Source organism: Poecile atricapillus, chromosome 5, assembly GCF_030490865.1.
Source record: "Poecile atricapillus isolate bPoeAtr1 chromosome 5, bPoeAtr1.hap1, whole genome shotgun sequence".
NCBI lineage: Eukaryota > Metazoa > Chordata > Aves > Passeriformes > Paridae > Poecile > Poecile atricapillus.
In genome coordinates, this window is record NC_081253.1 from 19,666,393 (window position 1) to 19,686,141 (window position 19,749).

The 19,749-nt window shown below is 35.0% G+C and overlaps 1 protein-coding gene across 5 annotated transcripts in view; it reads left to right on the top strand.

The window, feature by feature from the left end:
* UBR3 (ubiquitin protein ligase E3 component n-recognin 3) overlaps positions 1-18,308 on the top strand; it is a 104,195-nt gene extending 85,887 nt beyond the window's left edge. For all 5 annotated transcript variants that reach the window (XM_058840580.1, XM_058840582.1, XM_058840583.1 and 2 more), the window contains 8 exons: positions 672-772; positions 7,294-7,418; positions 10,048-10,155; positions 10,668-10,778; positions 11,577-11,753; positions 13,373-13,582; positions 15,139-15,278; positions 15,876-18,308. In XM_058840580.1, the coding sequence (XP_058696563.1) occupies positions 672-772; positions 7,294-7,418; positions 10,048-10,155; positions 10,668-10,778; positions 11,577-11,753; positions 13,373-13,582; positions 15,139-15,278; positions 15,876-15,993 (1,090 nt within the window). In that variant the 3' untranslated portion in view covers positions 15,994-18,308. The remainder of the gene's footprint in view (positions 1-671; positions 773-7,293; positions 7,419-10,047; positions 10,156-10,667; positions 10,779-11,576; positions 11,754-13,372; positions 13,583-15,138; positions 15,279-15,875) is intronic.
* The last annotated feature ends 1,441 nt before the right edge of the window (positions 18,309-19,749 follow it).

Consider the following 19,749-nt stretch of genomic DNA (forward strand, 5'->3'; position numbering starts at 1 on the left):
TAGCTGTTGAACCTGAAGAATACTGTTGGTTGGAATTTTATTGAATATTGCTACACAAAACTAGAAACTACCTCCTATCTGCAAGCATTTTCTGCTTTTTAGTATAGGAAAACAAGATGATGTTACATCAGTAAATCTGGATAGTTAAAAAGTTTGCACTATTTCTGTGCTTATTTGCTGTCCTAGACATCTAGGGAGTTTAATAAAGACTGTGTGTAAGATTACATAATCCCATCTGTCATGGCTTCATTTCTTTAGATGAAGGAAAGCCCTAGCTTTTCTAAGGTCTCTGTTTTCTAATAGAAGAATTCCCTGTAACATTATTGTTATGGCCTGGTTACATGTATGCGCATGAAATGCCATGCTTTGGAAACCAGTTCAACTGTTCGAATATTCCTTGACTCTCTATCTACTTGTAATGAATTCAGGCAGTTTTGAATGTTTTGAAATGTTTCAACAGAATCAGCTATCCAAATGGTAATTTCCTCATGAGTTATTACATGAGTAACATTATTTTTTTCATATGAGAGCAGTTTTAAAATTGAAATCAGTTAGCAAATTGTCAGGTATTAGGCTTCTGTAAACTTGATACTATTTAAAATAAATACAAAATTAAACATGAAAATGTGTTTATAGTATCAGAAGTGATTGTCTTCTGGTTTTATTTCCAGGCTGGTAAGTGAAGAACTGCCAGAAGTTCCTGTGCTTTACAGAGATGTCTCATCCCTTTTGCTTATCCAGATTTTAACCATGCCTCAACCACTGCACAGAGGTATGTTTCAAAAATATGTATAGCTAAATGATTATGTAGATGAGGCTGCTTTCATGATGGTTTGCAGGATGGTAAATCATAGCTGATCTACTGTGTATTCTAAAATAATGTTTCTGCCTTATCTACAAAAGGTGGCATTGAACAGAAGTTTTTGTTCTGAGTTGACAGGTTTATCTGTGTTCCCTGTCTTTTTACCTTATCAGTCAGCTATTCATTAAAGATACAAGAGCTGAGTAGAAACTAAGTATTTCTACTGGAAGAAAAGTGTCCTTTGTTTGACCTTCATCTTTTGCTTAGAGGGACAGCTCGGTACTTCAAGTTGAACTGAGTGCCTAAGGGCAAAAAATTTGAAAGATTGTAATTTAATTGGAATTTCAGAGTTTAAATTGCAGCAGTCTTATGTAAAAGTTCATATATGAAGATAATAATTGCTGTAGTGCAGCAATTTCAACAGAGACAGCAAACAGTATAATTATGAATAAATATTAAATAGATATTAAAAAAATTAAATCTTTCCTTACTAAAATCAGAACTGTCTTAAAACCTAATTTGCTGTGTAAAAGGAAGAGCTAAACCTGGTTCCTCTAGCTAACAGGTAATGTATGTTGCAGAATACAGCTTCAGACCCTCTGGTGTCTGGCTTGATTATTTGTAATTGTGCCTTTATTTGAAAATGAGGACAAAGCAAGTATCACTTTACTGTTTCACTGACAATGAACGGAATATCTCCCGTAGGACCTGTGTGGCAGTTTTGATATCTGCTGAGTTTTGGTAGTTTTTGAATAGGCAAATTCAGGAACTGTTCTGCTTTTGATGCTTACACCTTAATAGAAACTATTTCCCTTTTAGAGGTGTTCAGTCCTTGGTATTGAATGTCAGCTGAAGTGACTCTATGTGTGTCCATTAACGTTGTGGGTTTGCTTTTTCAATTCAATGTACTTAAAATCGTAGAATCATTTAGGTAGGAAAAGACCTTCAGTATCATAGTCCAATTGTTAAGTACATGGATTAAGCATATCCAAAAGATTCTTAGAATATGAAAATACTAAAAGAATAAATACTTTGCATAGGAAGACTGTTGTCAAAAATGTACTTTTTTTTTTTTTTAATGACAGTTTAACTTAACTCTGCTGGAAGGACTCAATCAAGCTAGTATAAAAAGAGTAAATAAAAGTTTAATGAGGCTAACATCTGAAATTCAGGGAAGGAAGTGTTGAAGATAAAGTACAAACGAGTAGTGTCTTTGTAGTCGATATCCAAGCATTGAGTACCACCATTTAAGAAAGTGTGTTTTATCCTAGAAAAGACAATATTCAATTAATAGTAAGGTGTTCTGTGGAGATTTCTGTGAAATGCCTCATATCAGCAGCATGTTTTGTCCTTTGCTCTGATGTTTTTTATATGTTGCAGTTGAGAGGGAAATGGAAACTGGCAGAAAGAAATAAATGTATCTACTTCAAATCTGTGAGGCATTAAATTAGAAATAAATTGCCATTTATCTTCCTAATTTTTGTTTCATCAATATGGTTAGGCAGAATGAAAAGAAAGTCTTCCATAATTCTTTGTTTGGAGGTGGTGTTCACAAAAGTAAGTCATACCAAATTTGTTTAGAACTTTTACAATGGCTGTATAGGTCACAGAGTCAAATTCAGTATTATTAGTTCTTTGTAGAGAGCTAAGGTATAGCTAAGGTAAAATGGCTTGTGAAATGTCTCATAAATACAAGTTCAGCAGTAGGGGTAAACAAAATCTCTGTTTGACCCTACTGTTTCCTGAATTGTCTGTGCTGCCTTTGCCATTGTCATGGGGTGCAGGAGCTCTGGACTTGGCTGTACACTGCAATACATGCAGGAGGCTGATGCCTGTGTGTGATGACAGATATTTCCAGTATATTCCTTTAACAACAGACTTAAGTAAGTTGCATTGTGTCCTTTATCAAATATGACATCTTTTTTTCAAGTTTATATATAAAATCCTTTTTGTTTACACCATGTTATTTTAAAAATAGAGAGTGCTCTGTAAGGAGGACTCAAAATCTCATCTCCTGCCCTTCAGATAGCAAATGCATTAACTTCCCTATTAACTGTTAATTTAAAATTCAGACTGGGAATTGCATTAACTACCCTATTAACTGTTGGATGGGTGTTGGTATCTTTTTCAATCTGACATAGATTAAAGCAATAAAAATGTCATTACTGTTCAGCCTCTTCATTCAGAAGAGGAAAATTGATCTGAACCTATCAGAAAGAAGACTGCTGTAGAAAAAACTTCATGGCAGAGGTCAGAGCATTTACAAGCATGAACCAATTTGCAGAGATGTACCTCTCCATAGTGTAGCAAGCAAAATAAACATTGTGTTTAAGATACTAAAACCATTTGTGAAACTTCTTTTTTCTTTTGAGTTTCACCCTAGGACATTGGCAGAACTTTTCAAATGTTTAGCAGTTTGTTTGAAATTTTTGAAATTGTACAGGGCTAAATGCATAATAATCCACACAGGAGTTTCTGGTTGAATTCTGTGGCAGTTGTGCAGAGGGTGGAGTGTTCATGGTGTTGTGAATTGGGACTCCATACAAAACAAAGATTTTGCTTCCAGCTCCTTTCTTAAAAAATAAGAAATAGCAAATGATAGTGTGTGTACAGAAACAGAGAGAGTGGCTTGATGGTTATCAAAACTTAAAATCTCTCTTTGTAAATGGAATTCAGTACCCCCCCACCAGTCCTTTCTGCAGCACAGTTTTTAGATGTTGGAGTAATTGAATTGAAATTGGACATTCTTTCTTGTTACCATCAATTGTAAAAAGTTCTATTTTCCCACCACTTGACTTGGGACCCTGTGTACAGATTTCTAGAAGTAATGATTTCAGTTTCTGCACTGCATTGAATGTAAAAAGTATCATACTGATACAGAGTGTTTAAAAACCAGGCTGTGTGTGAACAGGAGTGAGCCTGAGGTGGCCAGTGGGCCAGCAGTGCCCAGTGCTGTGCCTGGCACCAGATGCCGGCAGGGCCGAGCAGTGCTTGCCAGCAGCTCTTGTTCCACAGCCTGGTGGTGCTGTGACACCTGACAGTTCAGGGCTGCAGGGAGACAGCTGCCATTTAGGAGTGCTTGGATGTGTTCCAACTTGAAAGCTCCTTTTGGGAGTTGAGACTAGCCTCTATGGACTCCAGGAAAGGTTTCTTCTCTGATGTGTAAAATCTGAATTCAACACCTTTTCCTGTAATACTGGTTAGGCTCAGCTGCTGAAGAGACTGACCTGGATGTTCTGGCAGATTCTTTTTTTATAAAGTTTGAATGACATGTGACAAAAGTTCAGCAAGCAGCTTTCAGACGAACACTAACACTTTTTTTTAATGATTGGATAAGGATCTTGACTAAATATAGTATGGATGCAATCAGCTTGAGCAGTATCCAGTTTCAGTGTGAAAGCTCAAATATTTATCTCTGTCTTGGAACTTTAATATACCTTTCATGGATTATCTGAAGTTCAGTGCTGTCTCCCTTTGTTCTGAAGTTGTGTTTTCAAAGCAGGGTTCAAGCTTTAGATGAAGAAGAATAGTTTTCAAAGGTTATTTATACAAAGATCTCCTTCTAAATTTTGTAAAAAAGGCCCTTTGTCCTTAATTTTGCATCTGGTTCTCTTTGTGGATTCCTTCCGTCATCATTGCATGCCAGGGTATATAATCTAATTTGATATTGAAATTAAAATATGTATATTTTTGGTAATATGCTTATTTATCTGCACATTTCTTAGCACTAATATTGAAATTATAGTTCTAGAAGTGTTTCCTATTTAAGCTTAATTTTTAAGGGTTGGTTGCTTTAAAAATAGGAATGTAAGAGCATTTCTCAATATTATTCAAAAATAAGTACAAAAATTCTAGATTAGCCTGTTTTGTTAGATTGGCCTAGCCATAGTAATAATACTTCCAGACTATCAGATATGGGACAGAGAATCCTAAATGCATTTTAGTGCAGAACTTTGCTCAGTGGTTTACTTCACAAGCTTTAGAATTATTAAATAAAAAAGATAAAAAATTAAATTAAAAATATGTAGCAAAAGCACAGCCTGCCCCAGGGGCCAGCAGGAAAACAGCATACCACCCCCACAAGCACACTGCAGAAAGTCAAGTAAAGTTGCTCTTTGCAGTAGACAAGAATGTAACAGCTCTAGCATTACAGGTACCTACAGCTATCAAATATTTGGCATTTTAAGAGATAACATAGTAATGAAGTGATAATTGATGCAGTGACTGATGTTCTAATATGTTTCCCATGGGATGCTTCAGTGACTATAAAAAAGCCTTGGTGCTCACTACATAACATGCGGCCTCTGAGCTGCTCCTGAGATGTTTTCCTAAGGGAAAAAAAAAAAGATGAAGTTTGTGCAGAATTCAGGACTTTAAGGTGACCCAGATGTGGGAGTGTGCAATTTTTGTCCCATTCTGCTTTCTCAAAAAATGTAATTCATAGTAATTTATGAGTCACATGCATGTTAGTAAATACAAGAGCATTCATTTAATTGAAACATAATATGGGCTAGACATATTTCTGGTGAATTGAACTATTAGTATTAAGATAAAGAGTAATTCTATTTAGCAGAAACCAGATTTTTTAAAATGTGCAAAGACACTCAGTGTTGAGCACTGCAATCACCTGAGCAGAGCTGCAAGATGGAGGCTGTGGCAGGCTGGTGCCTGTTGACAGCAGTCTGGCTTTGCTGCTCTGCATGCAGTGGGTTTTCTTCAGGCTTTCACAGGGTGAAATTGATTTGGATTGCTTGTATCTGCTATTGAAGGCTTAGAACTCAGTACCCGAGTTCAGTTCTAGCTACGATTACAAAACTCTTAACTCAGGCCAAGGAGGAAATTTTTACAGTTCTCTGAATGTGTGTGGTTTCATCTTGTAGATTTCAGTCCCAGAAAATTTCCTTAAAGTTTGCCTGCCATTATTCCTCAGGGGCAGGACTGCTAAGAAAATTGAGGTTTCAGGAGAGATAAAAAATATGGCCTCAAGATCTAGTGGGATCTGGTAAATCCTCCTCTTGGGGAAATGTGAAGAGGAAGTATCATTATAATGCTGCCTGCTCTAGAATGGGGGGATGAAGTATAGGACCATTCATTGTCATGTTTAAGACAATCTCCATAGGAAGATAATACAGAAAAGTCAGTTTTTAATTGTTTATTTTTTAATAACAAATGATCTTCTAGATGCTTAATTGTGCTTATAGTTTATACTCACATAAGCTTATACTCAGTGACATAAAAAAGTCTCCAAATCCATTGAAATGTCTGCATCGATTTGTAAACACTTGTTACATAGACAAACAATTGTTATTTCACAAATGTAATTATGTACTTAAGTCTTAGCTGTGCATATTTTAAAATTTAGTAGTAGGTTTTGATATTAGATGCAGGAAAGGAGAAGCAAGGTGTTTCATTTTCCTGGCCTCCTCATTTTCACATATGAAGCTCATTTAAATCCTTTGGGAAGAAAGAATGACTTTAACCCAGTTTTTTTGTGAGGTGCTTATGTAAATAAAATTGTTTTGCTTGACTTCAAAGCCTGAGAGGACTTCTTAAACCTCTCATTTTTCTCTACATTTTTTTAATATATATTAGTTATGTTTATGCTTAAGGAGTGGTGTTAAGTGATGATAGAAACTTCTTTGATCTACCTAGATTTAAAAACAAGCTAGATAATTTGGGGCTGGAAATAGAACCTAAAGTAAAAAGATAAAAAAGGACTGCTTCAGTATCTTCATTTCAGCGAATGATCTTTTTTTTTTCTCTTTCCATTTTAGGAGGTCTTATTTTGCTTCTGTTGCTAGCTTCCCCCAAAAAATTTCAAAACCTTTCTCCTGCAGCCTAGCTGTAGGAAATAATAGTCCTTTAAATATTAACAACGTCATAAAGATCTTTGAAAATACAGTAAATGCCAATCTGCCTTTTGTCTTCCTTCTGTACACATGAGGTCCAGTAAATAGGTACTCACTCAAGAGTGTTCTGCAGCAAGTCTTTTGTGGCTGGATCCATATCTGGAAGTGAAGAGTTAGAAACTGATATGCTAAATGTTCTTGTGATGATTTTAAAAAAAAAATTAATTCTTCCAGTATTTGTAGGAGTGCCACCCCTGATGGGAGCCAAAAGAGATGGTTGGATATGCATTTGCTTACATCTACAGTAATCAGTAGCTTAACTTGATGTAACCTTTGGACAAAATACAATTTTGTATTATTGCCAGGCCACTTGGATGAAGTCACTGCTAATCAGGATTAAGATGAACATAAGCAGCTGTGGAAAATTACTTGCCCTATACTTGTTCTGTTCACTATGGCTGCCAAGTCATTTCAGAAAGCTATACCATAGTTACAGGTTGTTTTGTATGCTTTGAGGGGCTGTTCTTTTTATATAGCACTTGCTTTTCATTTCAGAATCATCATTTCCATAGCTAGAGACTCTGTAATCATTATATTTGCTAAAAATATCCACTGTTTAAAATTACTTCCTTTGTTTTACAGAACACTTCACCTGCATTATAAAAGTGCTGTTCACTTTATTGTATACTCAAGCACTGGCAGCACTTTCTGTTAAATGCAGCGCTGAAGATAGGATGGCATGGAAAGAGTCAGGAGCTCTCAAAAAGGTTGGTTAGTTTATTAAAACATTTATGAAATTATGCTTAAGTATTTCTGCTATGAATGCAACAGATACTTCTGCTTTGCATGTAATAATTTACTTCTGCTTCAAAATCCAGTATTTTGATTCTGTGTATGCAATTTCTGCAGGTTTTTGTACATGATTAGACTTAAAAATTTCACAATTAATACCTGGTCCAAAACTGAATTTGAGATTTGAGTGTGTTTCTTTATAGTTTCAGTCTCTACTTTGTTGCAGTGATTGTAATCAATAAATGCAGCTTTTCTTCCTGTGAAATTGAAGCCTGCCCATATAAACCATGGGCATTGATCCAATGCATTTCTCTACAGGAAAAGCAGGAAGCCTTGTTGGAGAAAAAAACCCTCTTGACTTTTCCAACTTGCTTGTGCTATTTGTGGCTAGCTATATAAATTTCTCTCACTATGTGGTTGAGAGTGCTTATATAATGAAGAGATGGAGAACGAAATCTGTCACTATTGTTTCCTTGCCTTTTGGTGGTATTTACAAGTAAAGTGACAATGCATCTTTCTGTTTCAGTTCAGCTGATTGAATGCCAGTTGCCACCAAAGTTCTCTGTACTAGCACCAGCATTCATTTAATCCTTCAGTCAACCTTCTACTCCACAGATTGGTTTTCCCAGAGCGTCAAAAGGATGCCAATATCAGACCAAAGGAAAGGATAGGAGTGTTGATATTGGCCAATATCAGACCAAAAGAAAGAATAGAATTGTTTCCCAGAAGGTGAAAAGAATGCCAATATCAGACCAAAGGAAAAGATTGAAGTGTTGGGACCAGGAGAAGAAATGGGTATTGCCCCTTTATACAACAGCTGGGCCTTAGGTGTAAAATGAAATGAAGACTGAGAAGCATGACCTGCCTTTTCACATGTAACTTATATTTGTCATACTGGTCAGTCAGAATTCCAAGGTCTTAAGGACAAATTATCTGCTGGCCTGCTACTATGAATTTTTTTTTTTTACATTGGGATCTCTGGACAGTACTTCATTTTGTTAGGTCCCTATCTGACCATTCTTTCATTATATTGTCATTTTCTTAGAAATACAAAGACATTTGCTTGAGGTTGTTGCTAGTGATAGGGTTTTTTTCTTTGTTTACTTAAGTGATTCTCAGGTGATACATAATTTTGCAGTTTAAAGCACTCAGGACCTTCCAGTGATAATCACACAGCTCCCGGTTCCTGTCTCCCAGCTGTTTGGCTGCCATGAGTCTATCCCTTCATCCTCATGCATGTCATGAAGGAAGTGGGTTCTTAATTTAGAAATCCAAGTTCTTTCTTTAAAGTTTCTTTAAGCCCTAGTGGTTAAAAACATATGGTTCAGTTTGGCTTTTTCTTCTCTGCTGGTAAAACAGACATTTTAATCCAGGGATGACTACACAGATGACACTTCACTTAACTTTTGTCTGTGGATAATGTCAAGTGAATTTATTACAGTTTGGTATTCCAGACATTAAACATGGGCTGAAGACTTTGCTCTATATTTATGTCAAATGATCAAATAACATGAAGAGTTTAATTTCTCAGCAGGGATGAGAGGTGGATATTGTACTTTTGAAACCCACATTTACCCACATTATCTTTGCAAGGTGTGTTACGGTGTCATAGGAAGCACAATAAATGCCTGTGGATTAAACTTCCAGGAATAACATAGAAAGAAGGTTTTTCTTAGCTGCTGAATTAAGTGTGTGTTGCCTTCTGGGGCTTTGACTATAAGCATAAACAGTAAGTGTGTGGTCCCAGTATGAAAGGTGAAGACCCCATCTAAAATGGAGAATGAAAGCTGATGTCAAAATGCACTAAAGAAACCAACTGATGAATTATATACATCATTATGTACTGAAGTATTTGAAGTTTCTTTAAGGAATCTCACTAATGTTCCACTGCCTTGTTGTTTGTTGTGTTGATAATATACTAACAGAACTTAAAATTCATATCCAGTCATCTTTTTCCAGGATAGAATTTATTCTAACTTGGAAGAAAATATATATGAGAATACTGCCTTCTATTTCTTAAGGCTTTCTGTGTTGCCTTTAAATGTAATTGCTATGGCACAAAGCTAAGTGGCTGTTTATTCTTTACACTAAATATATTTTCCATCTCTAGTAGACATTGTTCATTCCAAACACAGCTTTGTACTTTCTGATAGATTCATTGTAACTTAAAATACATAGCAAGTGGTTTGTTATCCATTCTGGTTGATATGTTTTCAAAAATTATTTTTTTTAAAAAATCCCTGTATTAGAATTCAAAATCTGTGAAAACAAGATGTATCCATGAAGTGATTCTTTCTTGTTTTAAAGTAAGGATTTATATACTCACAGAGAAAACGTGAAATGTTATACAAGTGCTTTCATAAAGCACTCAGTTCAGAGCATATGTAATTTGAGTAGCAATTCACATTTCACTATTGAGCTAAATGCAGTCCCATTCTGTAAAATTATATATTTATTTTAATTTTTTTTAAGCATTGTGTATCTATGTAGGTCAAAATTCACATGTTGATCAAAAGGAAATACTCTTCATTGCTGTTGCTAATACAGAAATATTTTTTCCTTTTTATGACCTTTTTTTTGGATTTATTTTCTTCTCATTTGCAGAATACATCCAGTGGAGAAAAATCTTGGGAAGTATTGCTGAGTCATGTGATTAGTGAACTGTCTAAAGGGAAGATATATGATGAAGGAGAGACTGAAGAATTATCAGTGGTATTGGCAAATTTCTGGATAATGTATCCAGCATGTCCCCTTGAAGTTTTTTTGCTTCGTTGTTATAATGATTTTTCTCTGATCTTGTTAAAGACTTGCAGTACAACTCTTTGTTTTCTAGATCAAAGCATATCCCTTTGGGACAGTTTGCCTCCGCAAATCTTTCTTTTAATAATATCAGATGTGGTCAGTGCCACATCGAGAAAATTATTGACAAATACTTCTTATAATTACAGGTTTTAATCATATATATGAGTTCTAATCATAAGTATGAAAGACCTTTCAGAAACTTGGAAAAGTGAATATATTAAGTAGAAAGCCCATTTGTTGAGGGGGAAGAAAATCTGCAGAGCTATTTCAGATTATTAGGGAAATGCTGGCCTTTGAAATGTATGTTCGATGAAGTAATTTATATAATATGCTTTAAAAAATACTTGGTTCATATTGCAGTTTCCATACTTAGGGGATAATTTACCTGGGACAGAATTTAGTAATTGCTTTCTCCTGTCTAGGTAAATCTGGATTCTGTAGAGTGCTATCTGCAGCAGTTCTGCCTGCCTTTCCTCAGGATCACAAGCCTTCTTCAACACCATCTCTTTGGAGGGGATTTGCCTAGTTGTCAGGTACAGAATGAGAGGGGCACGCTCAAACATTTCTGAATAAAAGCTCAAGATCAAAAATTAGAACTTTAAGGTGTCTTTTTCATGGTATACATTTTCTATCCTAAGATTTTTTTTAAAGCATATATTATAGCACCACAGTTTTCAAAAAAATGTTATTATGTTGCTAAACTTCAGTAAAGTCGTGCTTATTTAATTGGGTCATAGGTGCTTGTCTTTTAAAATAACAACATACTTCTAAAACTTGTCCAGCTTCTGCAGAGATGGTGTAATTCCAGAATGTAATTCAGTACTGATTTTCTTAATGCCTCTTAATACTTCATTGTCAGAGACATTGCATCAGTGAACAATTATGTTTAAGTTCCATGACTAATTTAAGTAGAGTTTACTGCAGGTCAGCTCCCTTTTTGCCTTGCCTCAACATCATTGCCTTTGTAAAACAGCTGTTAGCTAGCTTGTGGTGCTAAACAGAAAAAAAAAATATTGTGGAGTTTGGGGCTTTCTTGTTTTGTTTCTGTTTTTTGCATTTGTGTTTTTTGTGGTGGGGCTGTGTTTTGTCTGTGGGGTTTGGTTTGAGTTGAGGTTTTAAAGTTGTTTGGTTTAGAGGGTTTTTTCTGACAATTTTTTCTTGCTTCAAGGGTCCAGTTTGAAGTTATCTGGCAAAATTGAACCTTCCTATGTCACTATTTGCATCTTAATACTAAAATACTTTTTATTGAAATAGATATATTTTTAATAAACTATTTAAAAATTAAGAGTCTAGGTATTAATCTAAACCTGTTTGATTTCATGCCTAAAAAGGAAGATGAAGAATTCACCATTCTTGCAAGCTGCCTGGGTCTGTTACCATCTTTTCAGTCAGCTCATCAGTTCACCAGTGCCTCTTGTCTTGATTGGCCAGTGCCAGCATTTGACATGATATCACAGTGGTGCTCAGAACTGGCTTCATTTGCAGATAGACATCCAGATCAAGTAAAGGTATGTAGCAAAATTATACTTTCCAAAATAGGGAAGCAGCTATTTATTGCTTGACTCATTATGCACATATACCGTTGCTTTGGATAAGAATCTGAAAATATAACTTTTTAGTGAGAAAGAAATTGTAATGGGAAATATTGGTAAGTGGATGTGGTTTGAATTGGCTAAAAATAGGAATAAGTAGACCTGTGTGGTTTTTATAGTTGCTGGAGACAGAATATAGAAACACTATCCTTAGATGCTAAGTCTGCACATACCTTCTGAACCTGTAGCCAATAAAGGGCAGGTAATAGAAACTTTAAGAAAATATGTATCAGAATTTTTCCTTGTCTGTTTTAAATTCTTGTAAAACATTGCATCTTCAGTTGCAATACTGATGAAAAGGTTAAAATCTGTTCAACAGGTACTGATGAAAAATAGCACATTTTCTCTGTTAAGAAAGTTAAAAAGGTTAAGAAGGTTAAAAAAATAATACCAAGACTTGAGTTAGTGTAACTGAAATAATCAGTTGTGAAACGGAAATGTTTCAACAAGAGTGCATTGTTTTTATGACAAAGCTGCATCTCAACAATTCAAGTCCCCCTCTCCTAAATCTGTGGTGTCACGCAAAAGCCAGATGCATTCCTCACTCTGCAGCATGTTGCTTCCTGTGAAAATTTGAATACCCAGATTAATCTCAAAATACAGTTGCTGCTAATCTGTTAGACACAGATTGCAGTGAAATTGATGACATCCTTCCCATGATTGGAAGGTAACAGGTACAATTATAGTATTTTTTTTTTTTTTTCCTTTTTTACAATTTAGGTTTCAAGGTCATGCACTCATAAAAAATTTCTGGGCTTTGCAAGAAAGATCCCATCTGACCACTGTGCCCATCAATTATAAACACAGAAAAAAAAATAACTACATTGAAGGAAAGCATACTACTATTTAAAAAAAACCCTGCAACAACTAACCAATCAGAAAAACCCCAACATAAAATTGGACAGTGTTTTTAAGGGCAAATGAGAAGAGTTAGGCTTTTCAAAGCAGTATTTAAGACAGGTAGTGCCTGTCTTATCAAAAATTGTGAGTTCTGGTAACTTCTTAATGGCTTGTGTCCAATACAATTTTGAAAACCAGGCAGATGTCTTCAAATATAATTTTCAGAGCCTAACTTCAGTTCTGTTTTTGAAAATTTGAGTACAAATTTTAGCTGGGAGACAGCTTTCATAGTCAGTGCCAGGGTTTGTTTTGTTTTGTTTTGACACATTGATATTGCCAAACTTAGTGCAGGGAGTGAGAGTCTTTCCTGTAGGTCACTCTTAATCCTCTCATTTTAACTGTGAGGGTTTTTGCACTTAAAATATGTCACTTTCAGAAAACATCCTTGGGAAAAGACTAGTGCCCATTTTGTACCTGTTACAGAGGATGAAACATGACTGCAGTTGGGGAGGGTTTTCAACCAGGAGCAGGTGACTATTACAAGTTGACATTTGACTTCTAAATATGTGGAATGCAAAAGAAATGAGATATTTTTTAACTGCATTTTAACTTTTATTTGGTATTCTCTTTTTTTAGAAGATACAAATGCTTTAAAAAATGCACAGAACTGATATATATTCTTACCTTATTTGTAGGCTTTGCTTATCCAGGAACCTAAGTGGGACTTGCCACGCCTCCTTCAGTTGCCTGAGAATTACAATACCATTTTTCAGTATTATCACAGAAAAACTTGTTCTGTTTGTACCAAGGTTCCTAAAGATCCTGCTGTTTGCTTAGTTTGTGGTACTTTTGTATGCTTGAAAGGACTATGCTGTAAACAACAGAGCTACTGTGAATGTGTACTGGTAAGAGAGAGTTAATTCAAATTCTGTAATTGATACTCACGCTCATTGATAGTTGTTAATTCCATTGCTCACTTCTGATGGTTTTCTTTTCAAAATGTTTTATATAATCATAGTTTGGGTTGGAAGGGACCCTTGAAGGGTCATCTAGTCTAACCCCCAGTGACAGAGTTTAATGCTTATTTCTGAGTAATAGACCTAGACTGGATTCTGGAGAGCTATTTACTTGCATAGTAACACATTTCTCCTTTTTTGTAAAAGTCTTACAAAGCCACTGTGTGTAATGTTGACACATGGTTTTGATTCAGAGCCACTTGAAATTTGTTTACATTCTGGTTGTTTCTATATTATTTTCATTTTCCTTTGTTTTGTTTCCTTGATTTCCAAGTACAGAGAAAATCAGTGTGTTGTTGATTTGAGTATTTTCTGATACCTGATCACCTACTAGAGATCTAGACTGTAACTATGTAGGTGCTGATTTAAGGTCTTTGACTTTTTCAGCAGCAAAGATTTCTAGTCAGCATATATATAATTTCTTTCAGCAGCCTAAGTTGGATGAGATCTAGTATTGTTTTTCAGACTATGATAAAAGTTTGCTTTGATAGGTTTTCTCTTTGCTTCCATTAAACAGTTAGGGGAAGACTGGAACTATATGGACTTCACAAAACTGTGAGAGGAATTTGTTAGAGAGATATTTACAAATGGGCCATAAAATGTCAGAGATATTTTGGGCTGTCTTGAAATTGTTTGAACTCACCATTCTCTCTTATAATGTTAATATAGCAGAAGAAAAAGGGGTGGGCAAAATTTACAATAGAATTTATAGTTACATATAAGGTAAGGTTACATTTCAAGCTTCATGAAAACAGAATGTTATAAAAAAAAGGAATTAACAATCCATATAATTAAGTAATTGTTTTTGTAGTTGATGGGATTATAGCTTCTAATTGTAATCAACTGTATAGGAAGGGTGCATTTTTTAATTGCAAAAGTGAATTGATGAATGTAGATTGTGCTAGTCACAGAGATGAATGACATACTGAACAAAGCAAGAACCATTAAAATTTTTTTATTAATTTGTAGAGCCATAGAATAGATCTGTGAGCATGGATTGAGAAAGCAAATGTTTAACGATATAAACTATTGTAAAGTTTTTCTAAATATTAATTCTAAAACTAATACCAGTTACTGCTATCTGTGGAAAATATTTGGTAATCCTATCCAGTTTGCTATATAACAACAAATTCAAAATATTGTGCAGAATATTTTTGCTTATTTTTTGTAACTCAGTTTTTATATGGCAACAAATATCCTCCCTTTTTGATTAGGGAAACATTTTTATATACAGGTGTTGTTATGGCAGCACAAGGAACCGAATTCTAGTTTGGATGGAGAATTTTGGGGCAGCCCATCCTTTGGCACACTGTTTCTTAGTAAATAAAGTCTGCGTGTCATTTGAAGCAAAACAAAGTATTATTTTTAAAATTTCTTCTGTTACAAAGTTGATAGACATTAACAGAATCTTTGCACTCTTGCTTTCTACATGCATAACATTACAGCATTCTCAAAACTGTGGAGCTGGGACAGGAATATTCCTTTTGATTAATGCATCTGTAATCATCATCATACGAGGCCATCGTTTCTGCCTTTGGGGTTCTGTTTATCTCGATGCACATGGTGAAGAAGACAGAGATCTTAGGTACTGTTTTCATTACAGCTGTGTTTCATTGCTGGCGTCTCTGTGTAGATCAAGTTTGTCTTGTAATATGCAGTAGCAGATAATAATAGATCTTCACCTTCCTTGTGCAGAAAAATGGAAAATCTCCATTTATTGCAACTTGGACTGACTTTTACTGGTTTGGGTTTTTGAGGATTTTTGGCCCAGAAGTGGTGTAATCATGATCATTGAGTAGTTACACCAGGAACCCAGCAGACAGATGACTATGTTGCCATTCCCAACTACAGTTAATTCTGAGTGTTTTGTTGGGAAACACTTATCTCCCAATTATTATGTTTGGCCTTTAATCAAACAATGCCATTGGATTCTAGTAACTTCCAAGCTGCACATGACGAAGAAAACAAATTATGGTTTCTGGATGCTGCTATCCAGTGTAAGGAAGAGAAGTCCCAGGAGTTACCCTATCAGAAGCAAAAATGAAAACCCCTCACCAACGCATGTTTACCCTGCTAAAAGAGTTGTATGAGTATCATGTTGATTATATAATGAAGCTTCTTTCCACTTACTTGGCTTATTAACCATTTATTTTCTTCTTTCCTTTTTTTTTTCCCTCCACAGGCGTGGTAAACCCCTCTACATATGCAAGGAAAGATACAAAGTGCTTGAACAGCAGTGGGTGTCTCATACTTTTGATCATATCAATAAAAGATGGGGGCCACATTATAATGGCTTGTAAATCATCATCATCATCTACACACCATATAACTGCTGTTACCATGAATGAATGCATCTTGACTGACAATAGCTTTAACTGAATGGGAGTTTAACTCCTTGGATCGGGGTGGAATCGGGTATGGGCATAAAAGGGAAATGGAATTTTGTCAACATGTGAAATCTGTGCAAAATGAGCTGTTGTTGCTACTAAACAATGATATAATGATTGAAATTAAATCCTCAAAATGGTGTGAGCAATCTTATTGCACTCAGTAGTCTATTTTTCTTGTGTTTTTTTAAAGCCCATTATTGTTAAGAAGCACAAAGTTTACTTGGAGTTGTTTAGAAGCTCCAGGGGTAGCTGTCTGGGTTTTATTTTTCTTTGCATGGAGTTGAGTTTTTAGCAATTTTTGCTGAAATGGTGTAAATGTCTATTACACTACTAAGTATGTTGGATAAAATTTCTTTGCCATTTTTGTGTTGGCTTGAGGTTTTTACTTGATAGGCATTTGTAATTAGGTCTGTAAAATGACTGTGAGACTGCATGGTAATAATTGGTCTGAAAGTTGAATTTTAGAGTATTTCACTTATAGAGGTCTATTGAAATATTTCAGGCATTACTGAAAACTTACACATTCTCAGGAACTTCATTTTTTTTTCTCCATAAGTAAGTGAAATAGCTGTAAATTAGGGGTGTCTTACTGTTCTTCGTGTAATCCAGAACACACATTCTGTCCTCATTTTTTTCCAGGAAGGAGCTTTTCTTTTTTTCATATCAGTTTAATAAATTGTTAATGATAACATACAGAAATTGCTATATATAGGGAATTTGTATGGTGCCCAACACAGTAGATTTCAGTTACAAGCATAACAACTGTAAGCCTGCCTATCATTCCAAACCAGATGTATGTTTCAGAATGATTGGATTCAGAATGTGCAGGCTATTCTAAAAATGATAATTTTTATCTTTCCTTACATTTCAAGAGGTTCCTCAATATTGTATTTGTTTAAAGTAATCACTATTCTTTCTGCTTGGTTTCCTAAAAGGGAAAAATTAAAAAAAAAAATAAAATTCAAGAGGTAGCCAAGATGAGGTACCAGTGCATATGCAGCCTCACTGGATGAATGCCAAAACAGTTCATGCTTAGAAGACTAAAAAATTCATGAGAAGAAGCATGACTGGGCTAAAACCCATAGTGTAAGTAGGTAGGAAAGATTATAGTCAAAATACTGGTATGTAATATATTGCTAATATTGTTTTTTCACAAGTCTTGGACATTTGTTGGCTATTTCATACAGTACTACCAAGCAGTTCCTGGTAGTTTTGACTTCCACAGCTTGCGTGTAAAATAAAATGTATGTGTGCAAAATAAAAACATCTTATGATAAAGCCACATATACAAAGAAAACAGTTTCCCAGTGGAAATCATTATCTAGTGAAAAGTGTATAGGGGAAATAAAATGACTGTATAGCAATCAGGAACAGACCGAAGGAAAAGTAGATAAAATGAGTTTTTCTGGATACCTGCAATTTGAAAAACCCTACAATAAAGGATACTGTTTTTTATATATACATATAAATATATATATATATCAAAAGTATTACAGTACTTCCTGTAAGATTAGAATTACTCTGTTTCACCGACTAAATGGCTGTGTCTTTTCCAAAATATTACTTTTTTGATACTGTATTATAAGTTCTGCCTGTGATATTTTTGCATTGCTCATTAAGAATATCAGGCCATTTTTTAAATGTGGTTAAAGAGCAAAAAGATTCTTTACATTGCCAGCATAACATTATTACAGGGCTCATGAACTTGAGTGATCTGTAATTTGAAGCTCCAATACTATATTTACAAGAGATAATGTGTCCAGAATTTGATTACTGTGTTTTATTTAAAACAGAATGTTCTCTGATTGTGCATATGGATGTGAAGTAAAACTATTAGCCTTAACTTTAACATTTGGGTATTTCATAGTGGTTATTAAAGTACTGGTGAATTAGTCACCAGTTGATTTAAAAATGACAAAAAATTACTTGGTTGAAAAATTGTACTTGAATATCCTTGCATGCTGCTAAACAAGAATTTTTATTTCCCCCATAACTTTTTAAATTCTACTTTATTAAGCTAACCTTGAAAAATAACAGGTCCAAACTAGAGTGGTGTGTGCATTTAATACTCAAGTGTTCTGGTGTGATATCCTGTATGAATGATCATTTAAGTACAGTACATTACTGTAGACTCTAAACCAATCTTTATAACACATCAGAAGAGTACAAAATTAGGAATACAATAATTGGCATTGTAAGATATGTTAATAAAAGTCTACCGTCAATCTGTGTGTTCATGAAATTTTTTCTCTACCCCAGTAATCCAAAATGACACTGAATTCCACCCAAAAGCCAGGCAGTTCTTTAAATGTTAAAACCTTATGTATGCAAAGTACTTTGTGTAGAGAGTAAACCTGGTATGTTTTAACTTGTTACTTAGTCATGTATTTTCCAATAGTAATTTGGATTATTTTACTCATAACTATAGCACTTAAAGTCGTGCTTAAGTGTCTTCCAGCTATTCCAACATTGCTGCTGCAAACTGCTGAAGTTAAATTGCTGAGTTGAGAAACTACTTCTGGGAAAACTGCTTGATCTTTTCTGTCAAATCTGTTTCTGGACTAACTATTACTTCAATTTGCTGAATATAATATTTATGTATTAAGTTTTTTCTTTCGACCTTTGAGAGATTTGATGGAACAATCATCTTTTGGCCTTGACCTTTGAATAATAGTATCTTTTCTTTTTCAGTGGTGGCCTAAAAGTTTTAATGAATATTTTCATCACCCCTGCAATAGGAATCTTTTATAACTCACAGTATTTCACAAGGAAATTACATTTTTCTTTTAAAAACAGGATCTTTTCCTTCAGTATACAACAAATGTTATTCTTTACTTCAGAATCCCATGAGATCAGTTCATGTTGTGTGCATAGCTGCCGGGGGAGACTTGAGTTTTGTGGTGATCTTGATATGATTTCTATTTAATTTCCATCTAACCCAGATACTTCAGTCCTGTTTTTCAATTGTTTTTCTCAGAGGTGGGGACAGTGATGAATGGAGCCTGCCTGACTATTAGCAGAGGTGAGAATGAAATTATGCTGTTACAAAGAAACCCACAGGAATGATGTGAGCCAGTGTGTGAAGGTTCACAGCTCTAGGTTACCAACCACAGAATAGAAGGAAGTGTACATAATCAGATGAGGCTGGCTCTGTGTGACAATTTGTGGGTTTTTTTGTTTGGATGAGGTTGCTCACTGTAGTCAGTGAGAGCTGTACTGCTGGGCTGATGAATGTCATCTTGGCAGGGCACAGTGCCCAAATCCCCTAATTGCATGTTTTCTCAGATGGGCAGTAGTTTCCCTGCAAATTCTCTTACACTGAGAAGAGTCCCAGCTTCTGTTGAGTTCGTCCTTGCAGCTTACCCTGCCTCTTCTCCTATTACAATGACGAATACATTTCCCATTATAGAATACCTTTGACTCATTACTACTAAGATTTTTAATAATTTTAATTGAAAACAATTATGCTGGGCTTATTCCTTATGGTTGGATTATTTTTTTACTTTTATAATAAAACAAGATAACCTTCAGAGATTAGAGCTGGAAAAAAACAACTATTCTTCATGCCCAATAATGAGAAAAGCGTAGTTAAAATATTTACTGTCCCTACATTTTGGCCTTAAATCTGATGACCAGATGTGCATGGGTCACGTTTGAATGTAGAGC